Source organism: Salvelinus namaycush, unplaced genomic scaffold, assembly GCF_016432855.1.
Source record: "Salvelinus namaycush isolate Seneca unplaced genomic scaffold, SaNama_1.0 Scaffold406, whole genome shotgun sequence".
Taxonomy (NCBI): Eukaryota; Metazoa; Chordata; class Actinopteri; order Salmoniformes; family Salmonidae; genus Salvelinus; species Salvelinus namaycush.
Window position 1 is genome coordinate 10,346 of NW_024061075.1, and position 24,390 is coordinate 34,735.

The window sequence follows — 24,390 nt, forward strand, 5'->3', positions numbered from 1 at the left end:
ATGCACACACACACGCACTCACGCACACACACACACACACACACACACACACACACACACACACACACACATCATCATTTGTCGCTGAGATAAGAGCTATTTTCCATCAACGAGATAAAAGATGCAATGTTGCATTTTTTTTCTCATCGCACATAATCTTTAAGTTAGCCAACATACTGAAACATTTTCACATTAGCACTGGTCTGAGGCTGGTTTATAAAGACAGGGCCGGCTATAGCTTTTTAGGGGCCCTAAGAGAGATTTGGTTGTGGGCCCCCCACCTTGCGGCAAAAACATTTTAGTGGGTGGCAAACCTCTTGTGGAGGTGGATTTTGTTGTTGTTTTAAAGTACATTTTTTGCAATTCTACACATTCTTCCATGGGGTGGAGACACTGGGGTAGTGTATGCCCCTGCAGCTCCCACAAGGTAGGGGGGCCCACAAGCTTTGGAGGCCCATGCACCATTCATCTCACACCTACGTCTAAATGTTTTATTTTTCATAAATTACCTCCTGAGTGGTGCAGCGGTCTTAGGCTGCATCACAGTGCTGAGGCGCCACTACAGCCTGGGGTTCTATCTCTCAGAGGGCGGCGCACAATTGGCAGTTAGGAGAAGGTTTGGCTGGGGGGGCTTTCCTTGGAACATCGCGGTCTAGCGACTCCTTGTGGCGGGCCAGGTACCTGCAACCTGACTTCAGTCGAATGATGTTTCCTCCAACACATTGGAGCAGCTGGCTTCCAGGTTAAGCAAGCAGCGTGACTTTGGTGGCTCATATCTCGGAGGACGCATGTTTCGGAATGACAGTACTGTGCAGCTGTCTTTATCGACCTGTCTTTATCTGTCTTTATCACGGCATTCTTATCGGCAGACTCAATAGCCTTGGTTTCTCAAATGACTGCCTCGCCTGGTTCTCCAACTACTTCTCAGATAGAGTTCAGCCTGTCAAATCGGAGAGCCTGCTGTCCGGACCTCTGGCAGTCTCTATGGGGGTGCCACAGGGTTCAATTCTCGAGCCGACTCTTATCTCTGTATATATCAATGATGTCGCTCTTGCTGCTGGTGATTCTCTGATCCACCTCTATGCAGACGACACCATACTGTATACATCTGGCCCTTCTTTGGACACTGTGCTAACAAACCTCCAAACGAGCTTCAACACCGTACTTCAGTGGTCTCCAACTGCTTTTAAATGCTAGTAAAACTAAGTGTATGCTCTTCAACCGATTGCTGCCCACATCCTCCCGCCCGACTAGCATCACTAGTCTGGACGGTTCTGACCTAGAATATGTGGACAACTACAAATACCTGTAAACTCTCCTTCCAGTCAAACATTAAGCATCTCCAATCCAAAATTATATCTAGAATCGGCTTCCTATTTCGCAAACAAAGACTCCTTCACTCATGCTGAAAAACATACCCTCGTAAAACTGACTATCCTACCGATCCATGACTTCAGCGATGTCATTTACAAAATAGCCCCCAACACTCTACTTAGAAAACTGGATGTACAGTCGTGGCCAAAAGTTTTGAGAATGACACAAATATTAATTTTCACAAAGTCTGCTGCCTCAGTTTGTATGATGGCAATTTGCATATACTCCAGAATGTTATGAAGAGTGATCAGACGAATTGCAATAAATTGCAAAGTCCCTCTTTGCCATGCAAATGAACTGAATCCCCCGCAAACATTTCCACTGCATTTCAGCCCTGCCACAAAAGGACCAGCTGACATCATGTCAGGGATTCTTTCGTTAACACAGGTGTGAGTGTTGGCGAGGACAAGGCTGGAGATCACTCTGTCATGCTGATTGAGTTCGAATAACAGACTGGAAGCTTCAAAAGGAGGGTGGTGCTTGGAATCATTGTTCTTCCTCTGTCAAACATGGTTACCTGCAAGGAAACACGTGCCATCATCATTGCTTTGCACAAAAAGGGCTTCACAGGCAAGGATATTGTTGCCAGTAAGATTGCACCTAAATCAACCATTTACCGGATCATCAAGAACTTCAAGGAGAGCGGTTCAATTGTTGTGAAGAAGGCTTCAGGGCGCCCAAGAAAGTCCAGCAAGAGCCAGGACCGTCTCCTAAAGTTGATTCAGCTGCGGGATTGGGGCACCACCAGTACAGAGCTTGCTCAGGAATGGCAGCAGGCAGGTGTGAGTGCATCTGCACGAACAGTGAGGCGATGACTTTTGGATGATGGCCTGGTGTCAAGAAAGGCAGCAAAGAAGCCATTTCTGTCCAGGAAAAACATCAGGGACAGACTGATATTCTGCAAAAGGTACAGGGATTGGACTGCTGAGGACTGGGGTAAAATCATTTTCTCTGATGAATCCCCTTTCTGATTGTTTGGGGCATCCGGAAAAAAGCTTGTCCGGAGAAGACAAGGTGAGCGCTACCATCAGTCCTGTGTCATGCCAACAGTAAAGCATCCTGAGACCATTCATGTGTGGGGTCGCTTCTCAGCCAAGGGAGTGGACTCAATCACAATTTTGCCTAAGAACACAGCCATGAATAAAGAATGGTACCAACACATCCTCAGAGAGCAACTTCTCCCAACCATCCAGGAACAGTTTGGTGATGAACAATGCCTTTTCCAGCATGATGGAGCACCTTGCCATAAGGCAAAAGTGATAACTAAGTGATATACAAACATCGATATTTTGGGTTCATGGCCAGGAAACTCTCCAGACCTTAATCCCATTGAGAACTTGTGGTCAATCCTCAAGAGGCGGGTGGACAAACAAAACCCCACAAATTCTGACCAACTCCAAGCATTGATTATGCAAGAATGGGCTGCCATCAGTCAGGATGTGGCCCAGAAGTTAATTGACAGTATGCCAGGGCGGATTGCAGAGGTCTTGAAAAAGAAGGGTCAACACTGAAAATATTGACTCTTTGCGTCAACTTCATGTAATTGTCAATAAAAGCCTTTGACACTTATGAAATGCTTGTAATTATACTTCAGTATTCCATAGTAACATCTGACAAAAATATCTAAAGACACTGAAGCAGCAAACTTTGTGAAAATTAATATTTGTGTCATTCTCAAAACTTTTGGCCACGACTGTAGTCTATCACAGTGCCATCCATTTTGTCACCAAAGCCCCATAGACTACCCACCACTGTGACCTGTATGCTCTCGTTGGCTGGCCCTCACTACATATCCATCGCCAAACCCACTGGCTCCAGGTCATCTATAAGTCTTTGCTAGGTAAAGCCCCGCCTTATCTCAGCTCCATGCTCACCATAGCAACACCCACCCGTAGCACGCGCTCCAGCAGGTATTTTCCACTGGTCATCCCTAAAGCCAACACTTCCTTTGGCCACCTTTCCTTCCAGTTCTCTGCTGCCAATGACTGGAACGAATTGCAATAATCTCTGAAGCTGGAGCGTTATATCTCCCTCTCTAACTTTAAGCATCAGCTGTCAAAGCAGCTTACCGATCACTGTACCTGTACATAGCCAATCTGTAGATAGCACAGCCAACTACCTCATCCCCATATTATTACTTACCCTCTTGCTCTTTTGCACCCCAGTATCTCTACTTGCACTTCATCATCTGCACATCTATCATTCCAGTATTAATGCTAAATTGTAATTATACCTCCCTACTCTTCTACATTTGCACACACTGTACATAGATTTTTTGATTTTTCTTTTGTGTTATTGACTGTACGTTTGTTTATGTGTAACTATGTGTTGTTGTTTTTGTTGCACTGCTTTGCTTCATCTTGGCCAGGTCGCAGTTGTAAATGAGAACTTGTTCTCAACTGGCCTACCTGGTTAAATAAAGGTGAAATATTTTTTTAATAAAAAATGTTTCGATCTCAGTTCTGTTGGGGAGTTGGAGCGATGAGACGATCGTACCTACCAATTGGATATCATGACAAATTAGGTTAAAATAAAACATTCTAAATCATTTTGACAGTTCCACATGTAGAAGTCAAGGTTTTTGTGTTGTCCAAGGGTGGGTAGTAGGTGAGTCAGACAGACAATATAGTTGTCATGCATCTAATTAGCCTATTTCTCAGCGTCGCCGGCGGCAGTCCACCTCAGGCCTCCTCACATAACAGTTAGGTGAATCAGGTCGGACTCGGATGGAGAGTGAGTGCGTTGTTCAAGATGGATAAACAGAAGGCAAGACCAAGTGGTGCACAAAAAAACGCTGCAAAAAAAGCTTTATCTGATCTTTATCTGATCAAGCTCATGCCAAATGACCAAAGATAACCTCATAAGCAAAGCTACCACCTTGTCCATGGTTAATGAAACACCATGGCAGGTGAACGCTAGTAGACCTACTGATGCAGCAGCTAGTACTAGCAGCCTCCCAGTCCAGACAGAGACCTCATTGCCCGGGCCCGGCAACGACAGTGGCCTTTCTCCTCCTCTTCTTCTCTTCTTCCTCCCTTCGAGAATAGTGATAATTCCTGGAGATACATTGTTGCACTTTTAAAGCTAATTTCCTGCAATTCTACAAATGTTTTAATGACTTATGCCATGTTAATATGATATCTGAGTGAGAATAACTAACAAAATCAATGGGGGCCCACTGGGGGTCAGGGCCCCTGGGCACGGCCTGGATTTATACAAGTTTTCATAGCTAGACTAACTACCAATCACATTTTTTATATCTGACATGGGCTAATTGAGTGACTGTCAGTGACTGACATAACAAGAGGAACACTGCTGATGCACAACCACTTTTCTATATTGCCCCTGGTGTATTGTACACTCTTTGAAAAAGAGTGCTATCTAGAAACTCAAAGGGTTCTTCGGCTATCCCCATAGGAGAACTCTTTGAAGAACCGTTGTTAGTTCCATGTAGAACCGTTTTGGTTCCAAGTAGAACCCTTTCCACAGAAGGTTCTACATGTAACCCAAAATGGTTCTACCTGGAATAAAAAGGCTTTTATCTGCTACCAAAAAGGGTTATCCTATGGGGACAGCTGAATAACCTTATTGGAACACTTTTTCAAAGAGTGTAATACTCTCAATAGTAGGTTGAGACCCCGACTGAGTTCCTAGAATAATAATAAAAATGTTTGGGGCCGGGGGCCCTAAGTGACCGTTTATGTCGCTTATGCCTGGAACCGGCCCTGTATAAAGATGCGTGATAAGCATACCACTTGGGTTTGTCTGGGCTTGTCAGTTAGCTGTGCCCTCCCTCACCCGAGGTGGTTATTCCTTTCTCCTCATCTTGAGCCCAACCTCCAGTTCAAGGGTAGAAGTCGACTGTGTCTCTGCTGTGATTTGAACTTAGTTTTCCATAGAACACTTAATGGCAGAAAGGCTGGGGCCATATTTACCACGTTGCATGCTATGCAGTTATGTCTCTGGGTTCAAAGCTGGAGTTAAATATTTAGCAGCTGTTAGCATTTCCCATAGGAAAACATGTCACACTTAGCCGCCTTGCTAACATTAGCTGAGCACATGCAATTGTACCCCTCTTGGTGCTACTTAAAGTTGATGTAAACACCGCAGGGTTTTAATTCACAGCAATGCTTTTGTTTGATATGAATTGTGAATGATTTCATTTAGCAGTGTTGTGGTTGTTATCTATACTCCAATGAGATGTGTGAGAATGCAACAAGAGACGTTTCTATGGATATGAAGGGATCTTCTGGTTTCATGTGGTCTAATCAGGCAGGATGTCCTGTTCTTGTTGAAATTTGGTTCACTGGTTGAAGTGACGTTAGATAACTGTATACAACCAGTGAAATATATATATTTTTATGACGACATCAAGAAGCTTAGAAATGTCATATTTTGGTTTTTATCTGGTTGTTATCTGGTTGCGACAACAGATAACCAATTATAACCAGATTAAGAATACTTTTTCTATTTACTATAAAGACATTAAAAAACATCCTTTTACAATCAGTATTACAAACTGACCATAACCTCACAAAAGTTGTCATCCTGACATCATTGCAACCAGTTTTGCCCTCTGTGTAAGTGCCAGGATTCCAGGAGTCATTTGGCTCCGATGGATTTGATAGGCTGTTTGACTATGTCAAGGAAGTATGGAGGAGGGGGTGGCTGTTGGGGGTGTGGTTGGGTTATTATGGAGGCTGTTGGTTCTGGGCGATGGGCCCAGTATTTGGTTGCTCTGCATGTGAAAGCCTCAAGGGCACATCAGGCAAAGGGCCAGTGGACTGCAGCCCTAACCCCCCCTTTAGATACATTAGAAAACATACTACTCTGTAAGTTCACACACGCATGCACACACACACACACACGCACACACACGCACGCACACACACACTCTCTTTCTTATGCTTTCATCTGGAGGTGACAACAGAGCTGTGTAATGGCTCTACCTCCTGGAACGTCAGTGCTGGCTGGCTGGTAACACATGCGGTCCATCACATGCCCATGTCAACAGTGAGTGATGGGAGCTTCGCTCTCAGGCGCCAGTCAGGGAGCCTTTCATTCCAGACAGGCATGCTGGTGGACGACTACATCTGAATAACTTAACTACATTAGAAAACATGGCAGGACTATTACTACTAAGGTAAGGTCAAAGTGTTTACATATGCAAGTACTTATACTGCTGGAACTGTCTTACATGAGAGAAAAAAGGCAATAACATTTTAAAGTTAAAGTGAGTCACAACGGCATTGGGATGCCGTGATGGCTTGTGTTCTCAAAGTGTTCTTTTTCCCTCTTGTATCCACCCCAGTTTGATCAAACCGAGTCCCCCAACACATTACAGCCCAGAATAAAACCAAGACATCAAAGAGGGTTTGATTGCACCTGTATTTAGAATCAAAATATTTTTTATCCCCAGTTAATAGATACACTTACGACCTGTTGTCCAAAAAAGAAAGCAATTTCTGAACATATTTACATCATAAATAAAGTTACACAAGAGATACTTTACATATTTTTTGGGGTAAGAAAAGTGAACATAACAATATAATTTTTTCAATTTGAAACACATGATGAAGCACCAGAAGTTTAAAGTGATAAACTTTGTTGTTGTCACGCCTTAAGACTTCTACTAAGAGGGGGAAGTTTGGCAAATGGGATGCACAGATAATGCCAACATTGAAACTAAAGCAACCCTGCCACCAAATGTTCTACTTTGACATTAAACATGACATTTAATTGAGAAGAAAAGAAATATTCAACATGTTGACAATTAAATACAGAAAAACATGAGTATTTTTATAAAGAACTACTTTTACCCTCCATTGAAGTTTTTGTGACCTCAGGTTTGAGGTCATGTAATGGAATTGCACATTGTCTACTACCTTGGGAAATGATCATTTCGGTAGGCCTAGTTACTGGTGCGTGACACTATGTTGGGACTAAAACATTGGGTTTATCTTTAACCAAGCTGGACACTCACTGAAAACTTGAATAGCCTTTCCACAGCATCTCAGTTCAATGCAAGGGGAGGAATGAAATTACCCAGAGGGCAACATTTGGCATGGAACGTCATAATGACGTCAGTTTCTGGTTGTAAACATTTTTTGTTGTTGTTGTAGAGATGGCAGATTACAGTCAAACCTGCTTTTTTATGATAATAACATCAAGACATATGGGAAGGATGTCATATTTTGTTTGCTATTTCATCAGGTAACCAGATTACAAACAGTTAAAGATGTATTTTTCTGGTCAGTAAAAAGACATTGAAACAATGTTATTTTATAACCAGTATACAACCTGACTAAGGCATAACAAAAGCTGCCAGCCTGACATTATTGCAACTATTTTGCTTGCTGGGTCTGGGCTCTATTGGACTCTATTGGGCTCAGTGAAGTGTGACAGAGAAGACCTGTGTTATGGGGAATATCTTGACACTAAAATCGGATCAGACCCTATTGTATGAGGAGTAAGTTTGTAAGTCCCACATTTACTCCTTCAATGAGATGCTAGGATTGGTCTGTCTTTATGTCAGTCATGTACGGTCAGCTCCCATTGGTGATGATCACCGATGTGCCCTTGTGTCCTTGTATCTGGTCGGCCTGCATCCTCATGTGGGGCAGCATGCCGTACTGGGCTCCTGCCAGCCCAGAGTAGCTCCTCAGGCTCTCCGCGTCATACAGGTGGTCCAGGGAGTAGCCAGTCAGGGCGTAGGCCGCGTGCCTGTCCAGGTGCTGCCTCTCCTGGGCAGGGTAGAGCAGAGGGCTCCCCTGCTGTACTGGGGGGTGGTGGTGGGGCGAGACATCTGTCTGACTCTGCAGGTAGTCTTTGGAGACGGACAGGCCCGACCTGGGGATCCCGTCGGAGCTGGGGCTGCTGAGGCGCGACAGAGAGGCCGGGCTGGCCGTGTTTTTGTCGTCGTTGTCGTGGGAACCCAAAACATTTCCGCCGTCGTTGCAGTGATGGAGGCGCTCGGAGGTGAGGGTGAGGTTGATGCCGTCGGCGACTCCCGGGCCACGACACACGACGCCGGGCATGGCAGTCTGGAGGAGGGAAAGGGAGGAGGGGGTGAAGGAGCAGGGTCTGTGGCTCTTGTTGGAGAGACCCCCCACTGGGCCCAGGGCGTCCAGGGGCCCTTTGTGCAGCTGCAGGCGGCTCTCCTCCTCCTTGATCATCTGCTGCGTGACACGGATCAGTGTTTCCATCTTGCTGGGCTCCTGAGGGCTCGCCTGGAAATGGTCGCCGCCAGTGCTGCTGCGGTAACGTTCACCCGAGTCGCTGGTGGAGCCGCCGCCCCCTTCAGGCGAGCTGACCACGCTCTCCTCGTCCCAGTGGCCCCTTCCTGTTACACAAAATGGCACCACAAGTCTCCACATTGATGTAATAATACTAGCCCCAACCCAAAAGGACATATTGCTATGATTTTCACGGTTCATGATTTTACTGCATATTTATGTAATACCCATTGCCTATGACCGCTATGTGGCTATTAATACAAACTTGAAATATGACTGGAGTGAAGAATAGCATTTTGTAATATACAGACAGATTTATTTATCCATCTACATGAAATGACATTTGATAATATGCATAGAACTGATCATGTCTTGTAAATCCCTAATAGACAGTGCATTCCTTGGCAGCAGCACCATTGGGAGTTGTCTTTCAGTTTGAGTACATCAAATGTGAAATAACTTGGATTCAACAGTGGGCAATTATTGCACAACAGATGGTAACAATCGGCATACTGGCAAGAAACAACTTTGCATGGACCATAATGTCCACGGTCCATTTGGTAAACAAGCTACCAGGGAAAAGTTGGATTTGTATGGTTGCATCCCAAATGGTACTCTATTCTCTATATAGTGCACTACTTTTGACCGGGGCCCTATGGGGCCTAAAGTTCACCACATAGGGAATAGGGTGTCATTTGGGACACAACCATATTTCCAGATGGTGGAGGCCGTCACCCTAGCGCCTTACCTTGTACCATGCTGTGATAGGAAGTGAGGTCGTAGCCCTCGCCGTTCTCCAGAGACGACTTGGGCAGGGAGAGGACAGAGCGCGTGGCATCCCACCAGGCCTCTCGTCCAGACTGGGGAGCAGAGCCCAGGAAGTAACGACCAGCTTGGCAGCGGGCACCACGGTCGCAGGCGGGGATGTGAGGCTGGGCGGGGGTGTGGGTGTGCGTTAGGTCCTCCTCGGAGAGGGCCAGGCCGTAGCACAGGGAGCCGGAGTCGGGGTAGAGTCTGTAGGCGCAGGCACCGCCCTCCGCTCCCTCCCCTTGGTCAAGCAGCTGAGGCGAGGCAGAGTCTGTCAGCGGGCTACCTCCCCATTGGCTGTCCTGGTCGGACTCGGAACGCTCTGGGTGAAAGGCTGAAAACTGTAGGAAAAGAGAAAATATTCGAGGTTTAAACTATATATTAAATTAGTAAAAGATGGTTTTACGACATCTCAATATTCTGTGACGTTTGGCTTAAAGACACATTATATTGATTACAAGACAACACAACACAACGAGGCTGTGTGACTAAGAGAGCATGGGAGTTTGGGGTCTACAGGAGAGAGAAACAGATGCTCTTCTTATTACTATGCTAGGGAACAAGTACACCACAGAGGTACCAAGTGTCTTACCTGCTGTGGATAAGGGGACACTCTGACTTTGGCCTTGGTGTGTGTTACACAGGGCTTGGTGCCCTTCCTCTCGTCTGTAGTGCTCGGAGGGCTGATGTAGGAGAACGCTGGCTTGCTAGGGGTCATCTGGTCCAAGGACAGCTGTATTCCCTTATATTCAGTATCTCTACACACACAGACACACAGAAGAGCGCCATTTTGTATTGAGCACATTTGAAGATAGAAGAAACTCCAGCACACTAGTAATCCTGAATGCTCCACATACTATTGAATGAATTTTTCAACCAATGTTTCGGTCAATAGAACTTCATCAGGCTTTCACTGAGAGGTATGACTTGACGTGTAGTGAGCACATTTAAAACATCTTATTTCACAGAAGTTATGGCAATATATAATATGACGTACTACAAGTAATTACTCCAATGTAAACACCAAAGTCTGACAATATTTACTTTTGATAGTGAGTGAGACATAATTCACGAACACTTTCTTTTGAGTATTGATTAATGCATAAATGTGATGACTGTTAGAAATGAAAATATGATGTAAAATAAACTAGGTTGGGAGATTAGCACTCCTGTTTTTCACTATGAGAAACACAACAGACACCCTAAGCAAAGTTAATGATTCAATGCTATGGCACAAACATTGGTAGAACACACACACTCGCACACACACTCTTACACGCACACACGAATTACAACCATTCCCATAACGTCAACACCATGCTTATCGTTAATCTACTCCTTAGTCTCAGTTTACATTCTCTTGAAGTCAAAGTGTACCCATACACACACCGCACACATACCATACACACACCGCACGCACGCACGCACACCACACACACACACACCGCACGCACACACACCACACACAGACACCATACACACACCGCACGCACACCACATGCACACCTCATGCACACCATACACACACACACCGCCCCCTAGATTGAATACATTTCTCCCAACATTGACTATTCATTATGTACATATAAGATAATATATACGCCACCTTTATCATTCTAACCCACTGTCCTTTCCCTGAACTCTATCAGACGTCAATACCATGAAACGGTTCCTGTGTCAGACGCTCTGCAAACACCGCCCTATTCTTAACTTACCACATCAGCAGTAAGTTATACCAGCCAGTGGCATTTGAAACCCCTGTGCCCTGTCTCTGACCTCAGTCAACCAGTCACTATAACATGTTTCTAAATATGACCTGTTCTTTATGTGTGTGACACCATACGATTGAAAGGAAATATTTGGATAGTCAGTGTTTTGTGCGACATAGTGTGCTTCCCAAATGACACACTATTCCCTATATAGTGCACTACTTTTGACCAGAGCCCTATGCACTCTATTCCCTATATAGTGCACTACTTTTGACCAGAGACCTATGCACCCTACTCAAAAGTAGTTCACTATATATATATAGAGAGAGAAGAGGGTGACAATTGGAACACAGACATTGTTATTGGCTCTTGCATGTACAGTAGTGGTGACTTGTTCTGCATTATATGTGTCCTCTCTGTGACTTGTGCTCGAGCCATCAGCGCTGCTATAGGCTTTAGTGCAAACTCAGCTGTGTTAGCTGAATTCCACCTGTCGGTCAAAGTCAGACTAACTCCCATCTGAAATATGCCAGCGGCTCTCCACCTCCGAATCATGATTTATTAATGACATGATGGAAGCTAATGGATTAAAATGCTTAGGTTATGGTGACGGGATGGCGTAGCTGCTCTTTAGTATGTATTGTCAAATTCAGCAGTATTTGAACAGTACTTGGTGTGTATTTACCGGGGATGTACTGTATCTCACAGAGTGGAATTCATTCAAAACATGTTTACTTCTGATTATAAGCTATACATGTAGTATGAACACACTAGAGAAGCCTGATTCCATATTGAGTCATGTTTGTGAGTGTGTTGGAGGTTGAGGTCAATACACAATAGTAATTACACAAGAGTGGACCGGCAGACGGCCTAAACACGTACGCACACAGGCACACACACACACACACACACACACACACACACACACACACACACACACACACACACACACACACACACACACACACACACACACACACACAGAGAGATTAAAGAGCTATGTCTGGATCAACCAAACCTAACAAGGAACATCCAACATGAGATGGCTATTGATTTCCAGTTCACTGTGGTATAGATTTTCTTTCCTCAGACACCAAGTCAATTCTGAAAGTAGGTTTTTACCCCCAATGTTTATCTTACTGTTCTCAAAAGGTCTTATCACATCTGGGCTCTCTTGACACACATCTACCTGGAAAAAAATACAAATGTTCGATATCTGTGTAAAGTAAGGTGTAGTAGTGCAGATAGGCCATAAAGGGAATGAACTGTGAATGTGAGAGGTACACACAGCCCTACCCACTATCAGTGTAGCTGGGGTCATGAACTAAGTTTGTTGGTATTTCACTATTACCTTGGTCCACGAGAAGGTCATGTTTTGTATGTAGAGTTTTTTTATGTTTATGTATGTAATTGTTTGTTGCTTCTGCTCTGACAATGCCATCTTAATGGCCTCTAGGAGATTAATAAAGTCAAATTGAATTGAATTCATTATTATTATTAATATTATTATTAATAATCATCATCATAGTAATAGTCAAATTGAATTGAATTTCTAATAATAATCATCATTATCATTATCATCATCATCGTTATTATCATCATCGTCATCATAATAGTAATAGTCAAATTGAATTGAATTGAATGAAAAACAATAATAATAATGAATCATCATCCTCATAATAATAATAGTAATAGATTTACTTTATATAGCACCTTTCATTAAGTTCAGAATCTCAATGTTGCTTTTCCCCAGGTTCAGATTATAATGCAGTTCAGAAAGAGAATTGAATTGAATGAGTCTCACGTCAGGACGTAGTTGACGCTGACGATGCAGTGGGGTCTGGAGGAGCGGCTGTTGTGGACGATAGTGGCATAGCTCTGCACCCACACCCAGCCCCCCTGTTTGGCTAGGAAACGGTAATACTTAGTTGTCACCTGGCCCTTCACCAGCACTGTGAGGATCAAAGGAGAGGAGAGGAGAAGAGGAGAGAAGAGAGGAAGAGACATCTTAGTTTAGATTGTTTTGACCTATAATGGGTCATTCTAAAGTAGCACACACAATAACAATGTAGGAGGAGTGCGGTAGGGGTGTTCCATTGATTACTGTTGTGGCGGTGGGTTATAAGGACCTCATGCTGTGTGCCAACGAGTGGTGGATGTTTCAGCCGATTCAACATGAAGAACCATCTGAACATTTACAGGAGACATCGGCTATTCTAGTCTGAGACACTTGGACACTTGATTGTTGTGGTGTGTGTGTAGAGATCAATGTCTAGTGCCAAGACATTCTGTGTTTTATCACATTTACTATCTTGTGTATTTTGTAGTTTTATCCTTTGTTCACTCATTGAAATCTTTGTGATAAAATTGATGTATTTCAGAAATGTGTTTGACTACTAAAGTACAGTAAAGTAGCCTAGAGTACAGTAAAGTAACCTAAAGTACAGTAAAGTAGCCTAAAGTACAGTAAAGTAGCCTAAAGTACAGTAAAGTAAAAGGTAGAGTGTGACGAGGCAGGGCCAAACCTACTGTAACTAACTTACACAAGTGGTGGGCACAGCGTAGGTGGAAGGTGTCACAGCTATGGACGTGGTGGTACAGGGTCTTCTCAATGAGGTCCTGTGGCTCGTAACCTGTCAGCTCTGCCACCCTAGGGAGGGAGGGAGGGAGGGAGGCCAAAGTGACTCATCAACCCCAAAAATGTCTCTCTCTCTTTAGTCATGGCAGAAGTCAGTGCAATAACATTGCTTTATTTTTTCCTGAGACTGTCATGTATTAATGTCCTCACTGTTCTCCCTCCAGACATCAATATATACACTGTTCTCCATCCACACATCAATATATACACTGTTCTCCCTCCATGTATCAATATATACACTGTTCTCCCTCCACATATCAATATACACACTGTTCTCCCTCCATGTATCAATATATACACTGTTCTCCATCCACACATCAATATATACACTGTTCTCCCTCCATGTATCAATATATACACTGTTCTCCCTCCATGTATCAATATATACACTGTTCTCCCTCCATGTATCAATATATACACTGTTCTTCCTCCAGACATCAATATATATATATACTGTTCTCCCGCCACACATCAATATATATACTGTTCTCCCTCCATGTATCACTATATACACTGTTCTCCCTCCATGTATCACTATATACACTGTTCTCCCTCCACACATCAATATATACACTGTTCTCCCTCCATGTATCAATATATACACTGTTCTCCCTCCATGTATCACTATATACACTGTTCTCCCTCCACACATCAATATATACACTGTTCTCCCTCCATGTATCAATATATACACTGTTCTCCCTCCATGTATCAATATATACACTGTTCTCCCTCCACACATCAATATATATACTGTTCTCCCGCCACACATCAATATATACACTGTTCTCCCTCCATGTATCAATATATACACTGTTCTCCCTCCCTGTATCAATATATACACTGTTCTCCCTCCAGACATCAATATATATACTGTTCTCCCTCCACACATCAATATATATACTGTTCTCCCTCCATGTATCAATATATACACTGTTCTCCCTCCCTGTATCAATATATACACTGTTCTCCCTCCAGACATCAATATATATACTGTTCTCCCTCCACACATCAATATATATACTGTTCTCCCGCCACACATCAATATATACACTGTTCTCCCTCCATGTATCAATATATACACTGTTCTCCCTCCACATATCAATATATACACTGTTCTCCCTCCATGTATCAATATATACACTGTTCTCCATCCACACATCAATATATACACTGTTCTCCCTCCATGTATCAATATATACACTGTTCTCCCTCCACATATCAATATATACACTGTTCTCCCTCCATGTATCAATATATACACTGTTCTCCATCCACACATCAATATATACACTGTTCTCCCTCCATGTATCAATATATACACTGTTCTCCCTCCATGTATCAATATATACACTGTTCTCCCTCCACACATCAATATATATACTGTTCTCCCGCCACACATCAATATATACACTGTTCTCCCTCCACACATCAATATATACACTGTTCTCCCTCCACACATCAATATATACACTGTTCTCCCTCCACACATCAATATATACACTGTTCTCCCTCCACACATCAATATATACACTGTTCTCCCTCCACACATCAATATATACACTGTTCTCCCTCCCTGTATCAATATATACACTGTTCTCCCTCCATGTATCAATATATATACTGTTCTCCCTCCACACATCAATATATATACTGTTCTCCCGCCACACATCAATATATACACTGTTCTCCCTCCATGTATCAATATATACACTGTTCTCCCTCCATGTATCAATATATATACTGTTCTCCCGCCACACATCAATATATACACTGTTCTCCCTCCATGTATCAATATATATACTGTTCTCCTGCCACACATCAATATATACACTGTTCTCCCTCCACACATCAATATATACACTGTTCTCCCTCCATGTATCAATATATACACTGTTCTCCTGACACACATCAATATATACACTGTTCTCCCTCCACACATCAATATATACACTGTTCTCCCTCCATGTATCAATATATACACTGTTCTCCCTCCACACATCAATATATATATACTGTTCTCCCTCCACATATCAATATATACACTGTTCTCCCTCCATGTATCAATATATACACTGTTCTCCCTCCACACATCAATATATACACTGTTCTCCCTCCACACATCAATATATACACTGTTCTCCCTCCATGTATCAATATATATACTGTTCTCCCTCCACATATCAATATATATACTGTTCTCCCTCCACACATCAATATATACACTGTTCTCCTGACACACATCAATATATACACTGTTCTCCCTCCACACATCAATATATACACTGTTCTCCCTCCACATATCAATATATATACTGTTCTCCCTCCACACATCAATATATACACTGTTCTCCCTCCACACATCAATATATACACTGTTCTCCCTCCACACATCAATATATACACTGTTCTCCCTCCACACATCAATATATACACTGTTCTCCCTCCATGTATCAATATATATACTGTTCTCCCTCCACATATCAATATATATACTGTTCTCCCTCCACACATCAATATATACACTGTTCTCCTGACACACATCAATATATACACTGTTCTCCTGACACACATCAATATATACACTGTTCTCCCTCCACATATCAATATATATACTGTTCTCCCTCCACACATCAATATATACACTGTTCTCCTGACACACATCAATATATACACTGTTCTCCTGACACACATCAATATATACACTGTTCTCCCTCCATGTATCAATATATGCTTAGAGTTCTATTTGATCCAAACTTGTTTTCATGCTAAGGAACAGAACATTCGCTAAATTGGACCACAGTTGCTTGTGGTCCAGAACTCCATTTTAAGACAATAAAACACTTCAGTTTTTAGATTCAATAAGACATTGTAAAACAAATCATAATGTAATATATTGTGGCATTTCATGTTAGTGAATTTGATACCGTTTTTATAACATTAAGTTGTGGACTTAATACTAGTTTAACAACTGTCAGAGAACTAGCGGGTAAAGAAAAGAAAATACTACATTTAAAAAAACTTGAGCCCTTTTATGCAATGGCTGGCTCATCAAAACACCTGCTCTACGCCTATGTTATTAAATTATTTTCCTCCATATCTATCATAGGCTTAATCCCATGTTTTTTGTGTATGTTTTGCTGTAGGCCTACCTCGAGTCGAGGAAGATTAGTTTCATGTCGAGGCTGGCTCTGAACATGAACATGTTGCTGTGCAGCTTAATCTCCGTCACAGCGCTGGGAGGCAAAGAGTGTCCCACCGCCACAAGGCCCACGTTCTGGTAGCAGCCGTCGAAAGGCGACATGTCCAGGCTGTACTGACGGATCTTCAGGTAACCGCTGCAGTGAATTACCTGGTGTGGTTGATAGGGAAATTAGACAACCCTTGCTACTCATAACATTGTTGTTGAAAAAAAGGTCCGCTGTCTTTTTAATTGCATGCGCTCATGCTGTCGCTTCGAACACACCGACAGTGTTTTTGCGCGAAATAGAACAAGTTTCAACATTCACCTTCTGCTACCATATCTGTCAAGCCGTCTACGCATACAGTTTGACGCATACGTTCGATAAATCCAACGCATGCACCATACCCAAAGCACTGCAACTGCCTCTGCAACGCAATGCTGTAAGGAAAACGCAGCGTTTCGTTGGAGATTAACATAGTTCTGGTGTACCAAAATGCAAATTCACTGTCGGTGTGTTTGAAGCTTTTAGTACTGAAAATATTTGAACATTTCCATAACCTATCCGTAGGCCTAGCGTTACGCGTAATAACGCGCAAATCAATTTGGCGTCAATTGTCTATTAAATCAATAGCATTTTTATGCAACATCGATATAATTTTTCAGACAACAATATATAGGTCTGCTTCCATATATTAATTGTCTACCTTATATCCACCGCTGGTGAGGCCAGCGTTTCTCTTCGCCAGCACGCATTTCATCCTCAAGAAGAAAGAGCGCTCCATCTCGTATTCTGGGAGAGAAGACAGAAAATATAGTAGTCAATTTATCCAACGTACAAAAATGAATTCGAGATGTGGTTTCATTCTCTCCGAATTGGGCCTACTGTATTCATATAGGCCTAGCCTACCTTGAACGAAATGCGAGTGGTACGGCTGATGTGGAGTCAGGACTGCGGTCATTTCGTCGTGGTCGGCGGGGTGGACATATTCGTAAATACTGTTCCCGGTCAACTCTACCTGTTAAGAATTACCTCGGTAATTAAATGTTATTAATCACTCAAACAATTCAAACATGATTCCATAATATCTAACACGAATAACGTTTTAAACATATCACGCGCACTTAGTGCAAATGGTATAGGCACAAATACTAGCCTAAAATACTCCTCTCCCTAAAACTTGAAAAAACAAAAACACTAAATGAGTTATGATGAATACGACCAGGTGCAGACCTGAGAGAGTCCCAAATGGACTGATGCAGTCTCGGAGATGTACATGATCTTTCCATCCGGCGCCACAACAAAGATGAAGCCATCCAGTGTCTGTCGAAAAAAGGAATGAATTAATGCACAGATCAACTGTAATATTCATTCAAAAGCACTCACCGCATGTTATATCAAATACGAAATGTAACATAAGATGGCTAGGTAGCCCTATAAAGCTTAAGAATTATTATTTTCATTTTTAGTATAATATATAATATTGTACATTATTGTCTATGATTTTATAAAACTATATTAGTAGCCTAAGCTTTCTAAATTACCTGCAGTATGTGGGGTCCCACCTATCAAATCAACTCAAATGTAACATGTCTACATCTTGAGAAGTATTTTTCATTATCAGTAGGCTATTTAAATAATTATATTTTGCAGTGATTTTGCCAATAAATGAATAGGCTAAACTTTCCAAATTACCTGGAGAAGGTGGGATCCCAGCTCACGTCCTACATTGTCCAAAGATCTCGTTCGACTCGTGTGACCCCAAGCCTCACCCAAACCTGAAACAAAGCACAACGCCAACATTTACATTTGAGTCATTTAGCTCGTATCCAGAGCGATTTACAGAAGCAATTAGGGTTAAGTGCCTTGCTCAACGGTACATGTTTCACCTAGTCCGCTCGGAGATTCAAACCAGCGACCTTTACTGTTACTGGCTCAACACTCTTAACCACTATGGCTACCTGCCGCCAACAAAGCCTATCAGCTAGGCTACTTTTCCCTAGGTAAACCATAGTCGTGCAATAATACACACAACGCATGTGACAATGCATCTTTATTATGGCGTTTATTGTGGCAGTATCCTTGATATATTAATCATATTATTAATAATACATAGCTTTTTGTGTAAAAGTACGATGAAGAAAATGTGGCAAAAATCGATCGAAATTAAGCAAATAGCCTAATATCAAAACTGCAAATCCATTGAACATGAAACAACATAACACGAAGCGGCTCTTCTTGGCTATAGAAAAAAATGCTAATCATAGCCTACAAAATCAATCAGGGTCTGAGTAAAAACTCGAATAATCCATCACCATTTCACATTTCAATATTGTCCAAACGATTAATTTGCGTTTACACAGCTCAACAAAAAATACACAAATTATTTGGTCAACATTTGAAATAGCTTCTTGAACGGTTCATCTCCTTATTTGTTTAGTAGTCAAATGAGCCCAGCTGCTGTGGAGAAATTATTTTACATTCTACAAGCATGCAAAGTAACCTCATCCTCTGCCAACAGCATTGCAGCGTTGGTTTACATTGAGCTTGACGCAGACATGCAGAGTAGCCTAATGGACGAGGAGGGTATAACCGGTTATATGTAGTTCCTTTATACATTACATAATACGTATTTGATATTTTCGCAATTACAACACTTTTTTGCAAGAACTTCTCTTTTTAGACATTGGTTAATTTCACTTCCATACTTGACCAATCGAAAGTAGGCATTCTGCGTGGGCACATATTCGAAAATGCACAATGACAATGACCGCAAAACACATGCATCAATTAATGTGATTAATTTTGAAACTGTTAAAACATTTATATGTAATATTAATATTGTATGCTTATGTTTTCACATGAATCTATATAGGATTATATAAGATATTATATGCTGTTTTGTAGGCCTGTCTGGCTGTCTTTTCTGACAGACGCGCGCCATATTCAACTAGCCGCTGCAATCATGGCTCGAGCTGTGCTTTACTCACACTTCAACTCACCTACCACAGGGGTCACAATGAGTGCAGCTTAAACTAATTTGTCTGATGTATTCACGAAGCGAAGTCGGATTCAATGTGAATCATCAGGTCTACGTGTCTTATAATATAATAGGCAAAGAATAGATGCACCCGGCGTTTGAAGTACTGTCTAACTGACGTCAAGTGCCCCAAACAAATAGCGTATAGGCGATGTGACAGAGAAACTTAACATCTCTCGTCTCTGCTCTAGGTTATTTTTCAGATGCTTACGAGGTTTCAGACACTTGGACGGTTTAACCAGTTACAATAGCCTAACCCATTACAAATTGTTAACACATTAGCCCAACAGTGGCTGCAAGTAGGCATACACAAATAGGCCATTGCCTTTGTTGACCATTGACTATTAGTTTGAGCCGACAACGTCTTTTTTGTTTTCTTTTGTTTTAGACTGTTAGACTTTTTTATTTAGGCATATTGTATTTTTTTTCTCGTCATAATTCGCAGTTGTAAATGAGAATTTGTTCTCAACTGGCCTACCTGGTTAAATAAAGGTGAAATAAAAAATAAATAAATAACGGACGCCTAGTGTCAATACCAAAACATTTCCATTTCAATACAGGCCTTTTTAAAATTGCGTATAGCCTATTGATGTAAATCATAGTGCGAAATACATTTTCTTGCTGCTATTTCATCTACATTTCATATAGGCTTACGTTTGCTACAAGGAATTGATAACTTCCATCAAACCGCAGAAAAAATATATTTTCGTAATGGTAGTCAAATATAGTAACAAATGATGATCAAATAGGCTATAGGCTAAATTTGTCAATTTCAATGGCATGTGTCTTATATAGACAATATACACAATAATTGATTATGATGTGCACAATTAGGCCTACTTGGGCACAATCAAAATAAAATATATTAATGATTATTCTAATGAGCAAGAATCAGTGATTTATAAAACATAACGGCTGATAGGTTAATGCAAACACAAACTTTCATATTGTTTCCAATAGCCCAGAAAAAGCATTCCAAATTAGGGCGTTAGTTTTTGTATCAGTAGCCTAGGCTATATGTCATAATAAATGTACTAGCATTATAAAACGTGCTATTCACAAGTTAAAACCTCTAAAATGACATACCCAAATATAACTAACTGCCTGTAGCTCAGTCACCGAAGCAAGGATATGCATATTCTTGGTACCATTTGAAAGGAAACACTTTGAAGTTTGTGGAAATGTGAAAGGAATGTAGGAGAATATAACACATTAGATCTGGTAAAAGATAATACAAAGAAAAAACCAACAATTTTTTAGATGTTTTTTTGCTGCACCATCATCTTTGAAATGCGAAAGGTCATAATGTATTATTCCAGCCCAGTTGCAATTTAGATTTTGGACACTAGATGGCAGCAGGGTTTGTGCAAAGTTTTAGACTGATCCAGTGAACCATTGCATTTCTGTTAAAAAAAGTTGTATCAAGACTGCCCAAATGTGCCTAATTTGTTTATTAATAACTTTTCATGTTCAAAACTGTGCATTCTCCTCAGACAATAGCATGGTATTATTTCACTGTAATAGCTACTGTAAATTGGACAGTGCAGTTAGATTAACAAGAATTTATGCTTTCTGACAATATCAGATATGTCTATGTCCTGGGAAATGTTATTGTTACTTACAACCTCATGCTAATCGCATTAGCGTACGTTAGCTCAACCATCCCGCAGGGGACCCACCGATCCTGAATTGGTTTTAAACTGCTGGCAGAGTTTTAAAAGTAATCAGTCATATCTGCTACTGTTTATCATCACGTCTAAGTAGTCTACCTTGTGATTTCTTGCAACGTGCACCTGTGATTGTCTACGTGAAGTGTCCGTTCAGTTTAGGTGATCTGCCATAACACTGTCATGATATGGCTGACGCAATAGGCCTAAACTATAGGCCTGCTTATTGAAAAATCGTAATTCCTTGCATTTGTCATGAGTTTACCTAAACCCCAAAGTGAGAAACTTTATGGCAAAGATAAAAACCTGCAGTGCAGGCCTAAATAGCCAATAGATCCACATGTGTAGCCTATATGCTATTCTTTACCACACCCTATATCTTCAGCAATTTTCCGGAGTTCATATATTCCATTCTTTATCCGGAAAAAGCAAAAGCGGCTTGAGTGGATCAATTACTCCCGCTCAATCACAGGGCTCTGTTTCGAGCCTGAGGTCGGCCAGTGGCACGCTGGGCGTTTTATGTAATTGGTGCGGCTTGTTCTCTGTCACGCAGCAAAGCAGCCTGTTGAAACCGGGGGAAGATTGTGGCTAATCGCCTTCCTTACCTACGCCTTTCGATTCTCTGACCCCGAAAATGGCGTAAACGTGTGCGCGCCGAGACAGGGATGCACGATTATCATTCGCATGCGCCCGCACACGGCTCGCACACGGCACACGCACGCAAGTATGAAATTACACACTAGCCTATTCTGTAGCGGTATTGTAGCAATAACTATAGTTCAAAAGACATGGGACAGGCTAATAAGATAACATCAGCAATGACTGCACCAGTCAATTAAGGCAGCAGCTACCAGGTATCATCAAAATAGATTTATAGTATTATCATTACAGAACGGTATTATCAGCTGCAATAGGCTATAACGCTATGTTAATGTGCATATGCCTATACATAATAAACACATTAGGCTATACAATTATAATACCGTAATCAGTGTGCCAATGCAGGTGAATAAATAAAATCAAAACTAAGAATCCAGATAAGAGATATGCTATAAAGATAAATACAAATACATATAGGCCTATAGCCTAGCCTATGAATGGCAAATTGCATATAAAAGAAATGTGAATTGTTGAATCTGAAAATATACATACCCTGAGGAAAGACAATTCGCATCTTCAGATAACTTGTTGTCAGTCGTATTATAGAGGCTTTGTCCAGCTGCGACGTGATAGCCGAGGGTAAAGGCAACATTTTGGCCAGTTCATAAAATTCGCTGTTCTCCTTTTCTCGTCTAGTCCTTGCGGCAGTTTTGGATTTCTCCTTCATTGTGTGTTCTCTCTCTCTCCCTCCTTTTGTTAAATGTTAGGCTATATCATTACTTTACTCACATATCGGTCCATCAAAAAACGATTACAGATTTCCGTTTTGTTTATTTGTCATGGTTTTGGCTTTTATTTTTCAACTAAAACATGCGACACTTCTCAGTTACAAACTGAATCCAATGCACTTCAGAAAATTCCCGAATTCCTTCACCGAATCAAGCGCCGAATGGATAATTTGATATCCCGTGTTAGTCTTGTGTGGAGAATTTCTTGAACGCACACGCCATTAATTCTCACTTAGAATGGGAAGAGGCCTGTCCACGGTGTAAACTGCCAAGACTGGCATTCCTCCATGCCCTGAAAAACAAAGTGCATAACACACGCCATAATATCATTATAGGCCTACCAATATCTTGTTCATTGACAAGTAAAAATGCATTTTCATCCCAAAACGCATACCTTAAGTTTCAAACAAAAACGTTTAGGCTATCATAGTCAAATTAATATATGGATTTAATTATGCGTTATGCATGTGACAATGTGGCTTTATTATGGCTTTAATGTGGTTGTTTGCTCATAGACTGTAAAAAGTAACTGACTAACTCATTACATAAATTGAGTAGTGGTTACTCAAACATCTTCAATGATCAGTAGAACTCAAATCATAAAAGTGGTACTAACTCAGAGGGCAATAAGATCTCGTACCACTTAATAAGGTTTTGAGTACTGTTAACAAAAAGGTGATTATTGAGTAAATATAACTTTATTTATTTGTGTTCTGCTAATCTAAAAATATTGAGTTTTTACAAGTTAGATGACTTAATATTTTAAAGTATATCTAACATGTATTAAATACGTTGTTCTTACTTGATTCTATAATGTTTTACGTCTTTACTTTAACATAATAAAGTAGTAGTCAGACACTAGATTAAAATGTGTTGTGCTGATATCAAAGGATTAAGTTATGAATAGGTAATAGTGCTATGTGGCTCTGTTTTTAGAGGATTGTGGGTAATTCAACGTTTTTAGACTTCATGATACTTTTACACAATGTTCTATGCATGTTTGAACAAAGAAAGGTGTTTCTAAAAGAGTATTAAGCAGTTTGTTGTGCTATGAAGTGTAATTGATCATGATGAATGGATATCAAAACAGTCAGGCAAATTGATGTTCAATAATGAGACAAGTCTTTCCCACCATCAACAAGGTCAGGTTGTGCACCACTCACAATGACAGAGGCTAATGCAGCATTCTGTAATGTTTACAGTTCTACCTGCAGTTATAGAGGAGTGAGCACCGTGCTCAACAATGTCTGCTTAAGGTGGGTTCAAATTACAAATTGTCAAATACAGAAAACAATGTTGAACCTTAAGACACGACCACTGAAAATGACTAATCAGAACTACTTACTACTT

At 41.3% G+C, this 24,390-nt stretch overlaps 1 protein-coding gene across 2 annotated transcripts; it reads right to left on the reverse strand.

Annotated features, from left to right (window-relative positions):
- Window positions 1–7,919: 7,919 nt before the first annotated feature.
- On the reverse strand, window positions 7,920–22,979 carry LOC120041105 (single-minded homolog 1-A-like). 2 transcript variants are annotated; one of them, XM_038986072.1, is made up of 12 exons: window positions 22,805–22,979; window positions 18,641–18,723; window positions 18,179–18,268; window positions 17,855–17,963; window positions 17,652–17,737; window positions 16,916–17,115; window positions 13,669–13,775; window positions 12,930–13,077; window positions 10,009–10,174; window positions 9,358–9,757; window positions 8,357–8,716; window positions 7,920–8,278 (listed from the first exon to the last, which is right to left on the reverse strand). In XM_038986072.1, the coding sequence occupies exons 1-12, from the start codon at window positions 22,977–22,979 to the stop codon at window positions 7,920–7,922; spliced, it is 2,283 nt and encodes a 760-aa protein (XP_038842000.1). The 2 variants fall into 2 exon arrangements, with proteins under 2 accessions (XP_038842000.1, XP_038841999.1); XM_038986071.1 differs by having other exon boundaries at window positions 7,920–8,716.
- Window positions 22,980–24,390: the final 1,411 nt, after the last annotated feature.

Coding starts and splice junctions, on each gene's coding strand:
- LOC120041105 (XM_038986071.1), bottom strand. CDS start 22,979: ATGAAGGAGAAATCCAAAACTGCCGCAAGGACTAGACGAGAAAAGGAG. Junction 13,776..16,915: donor CTAATCTTCCTCGACTCGAG/GTAGGCCTACAG, acceptor CTCCCTCCCTAG/GGTGGCAGAGCTGACAGGTT. Junction 9,758..10,008: donor TGTCCCCTTATCCACAGCAG/GTAAGACACTTG, acceptor CTTTTCCTACAG/TTTTCAGCCTTTCACCCAGA.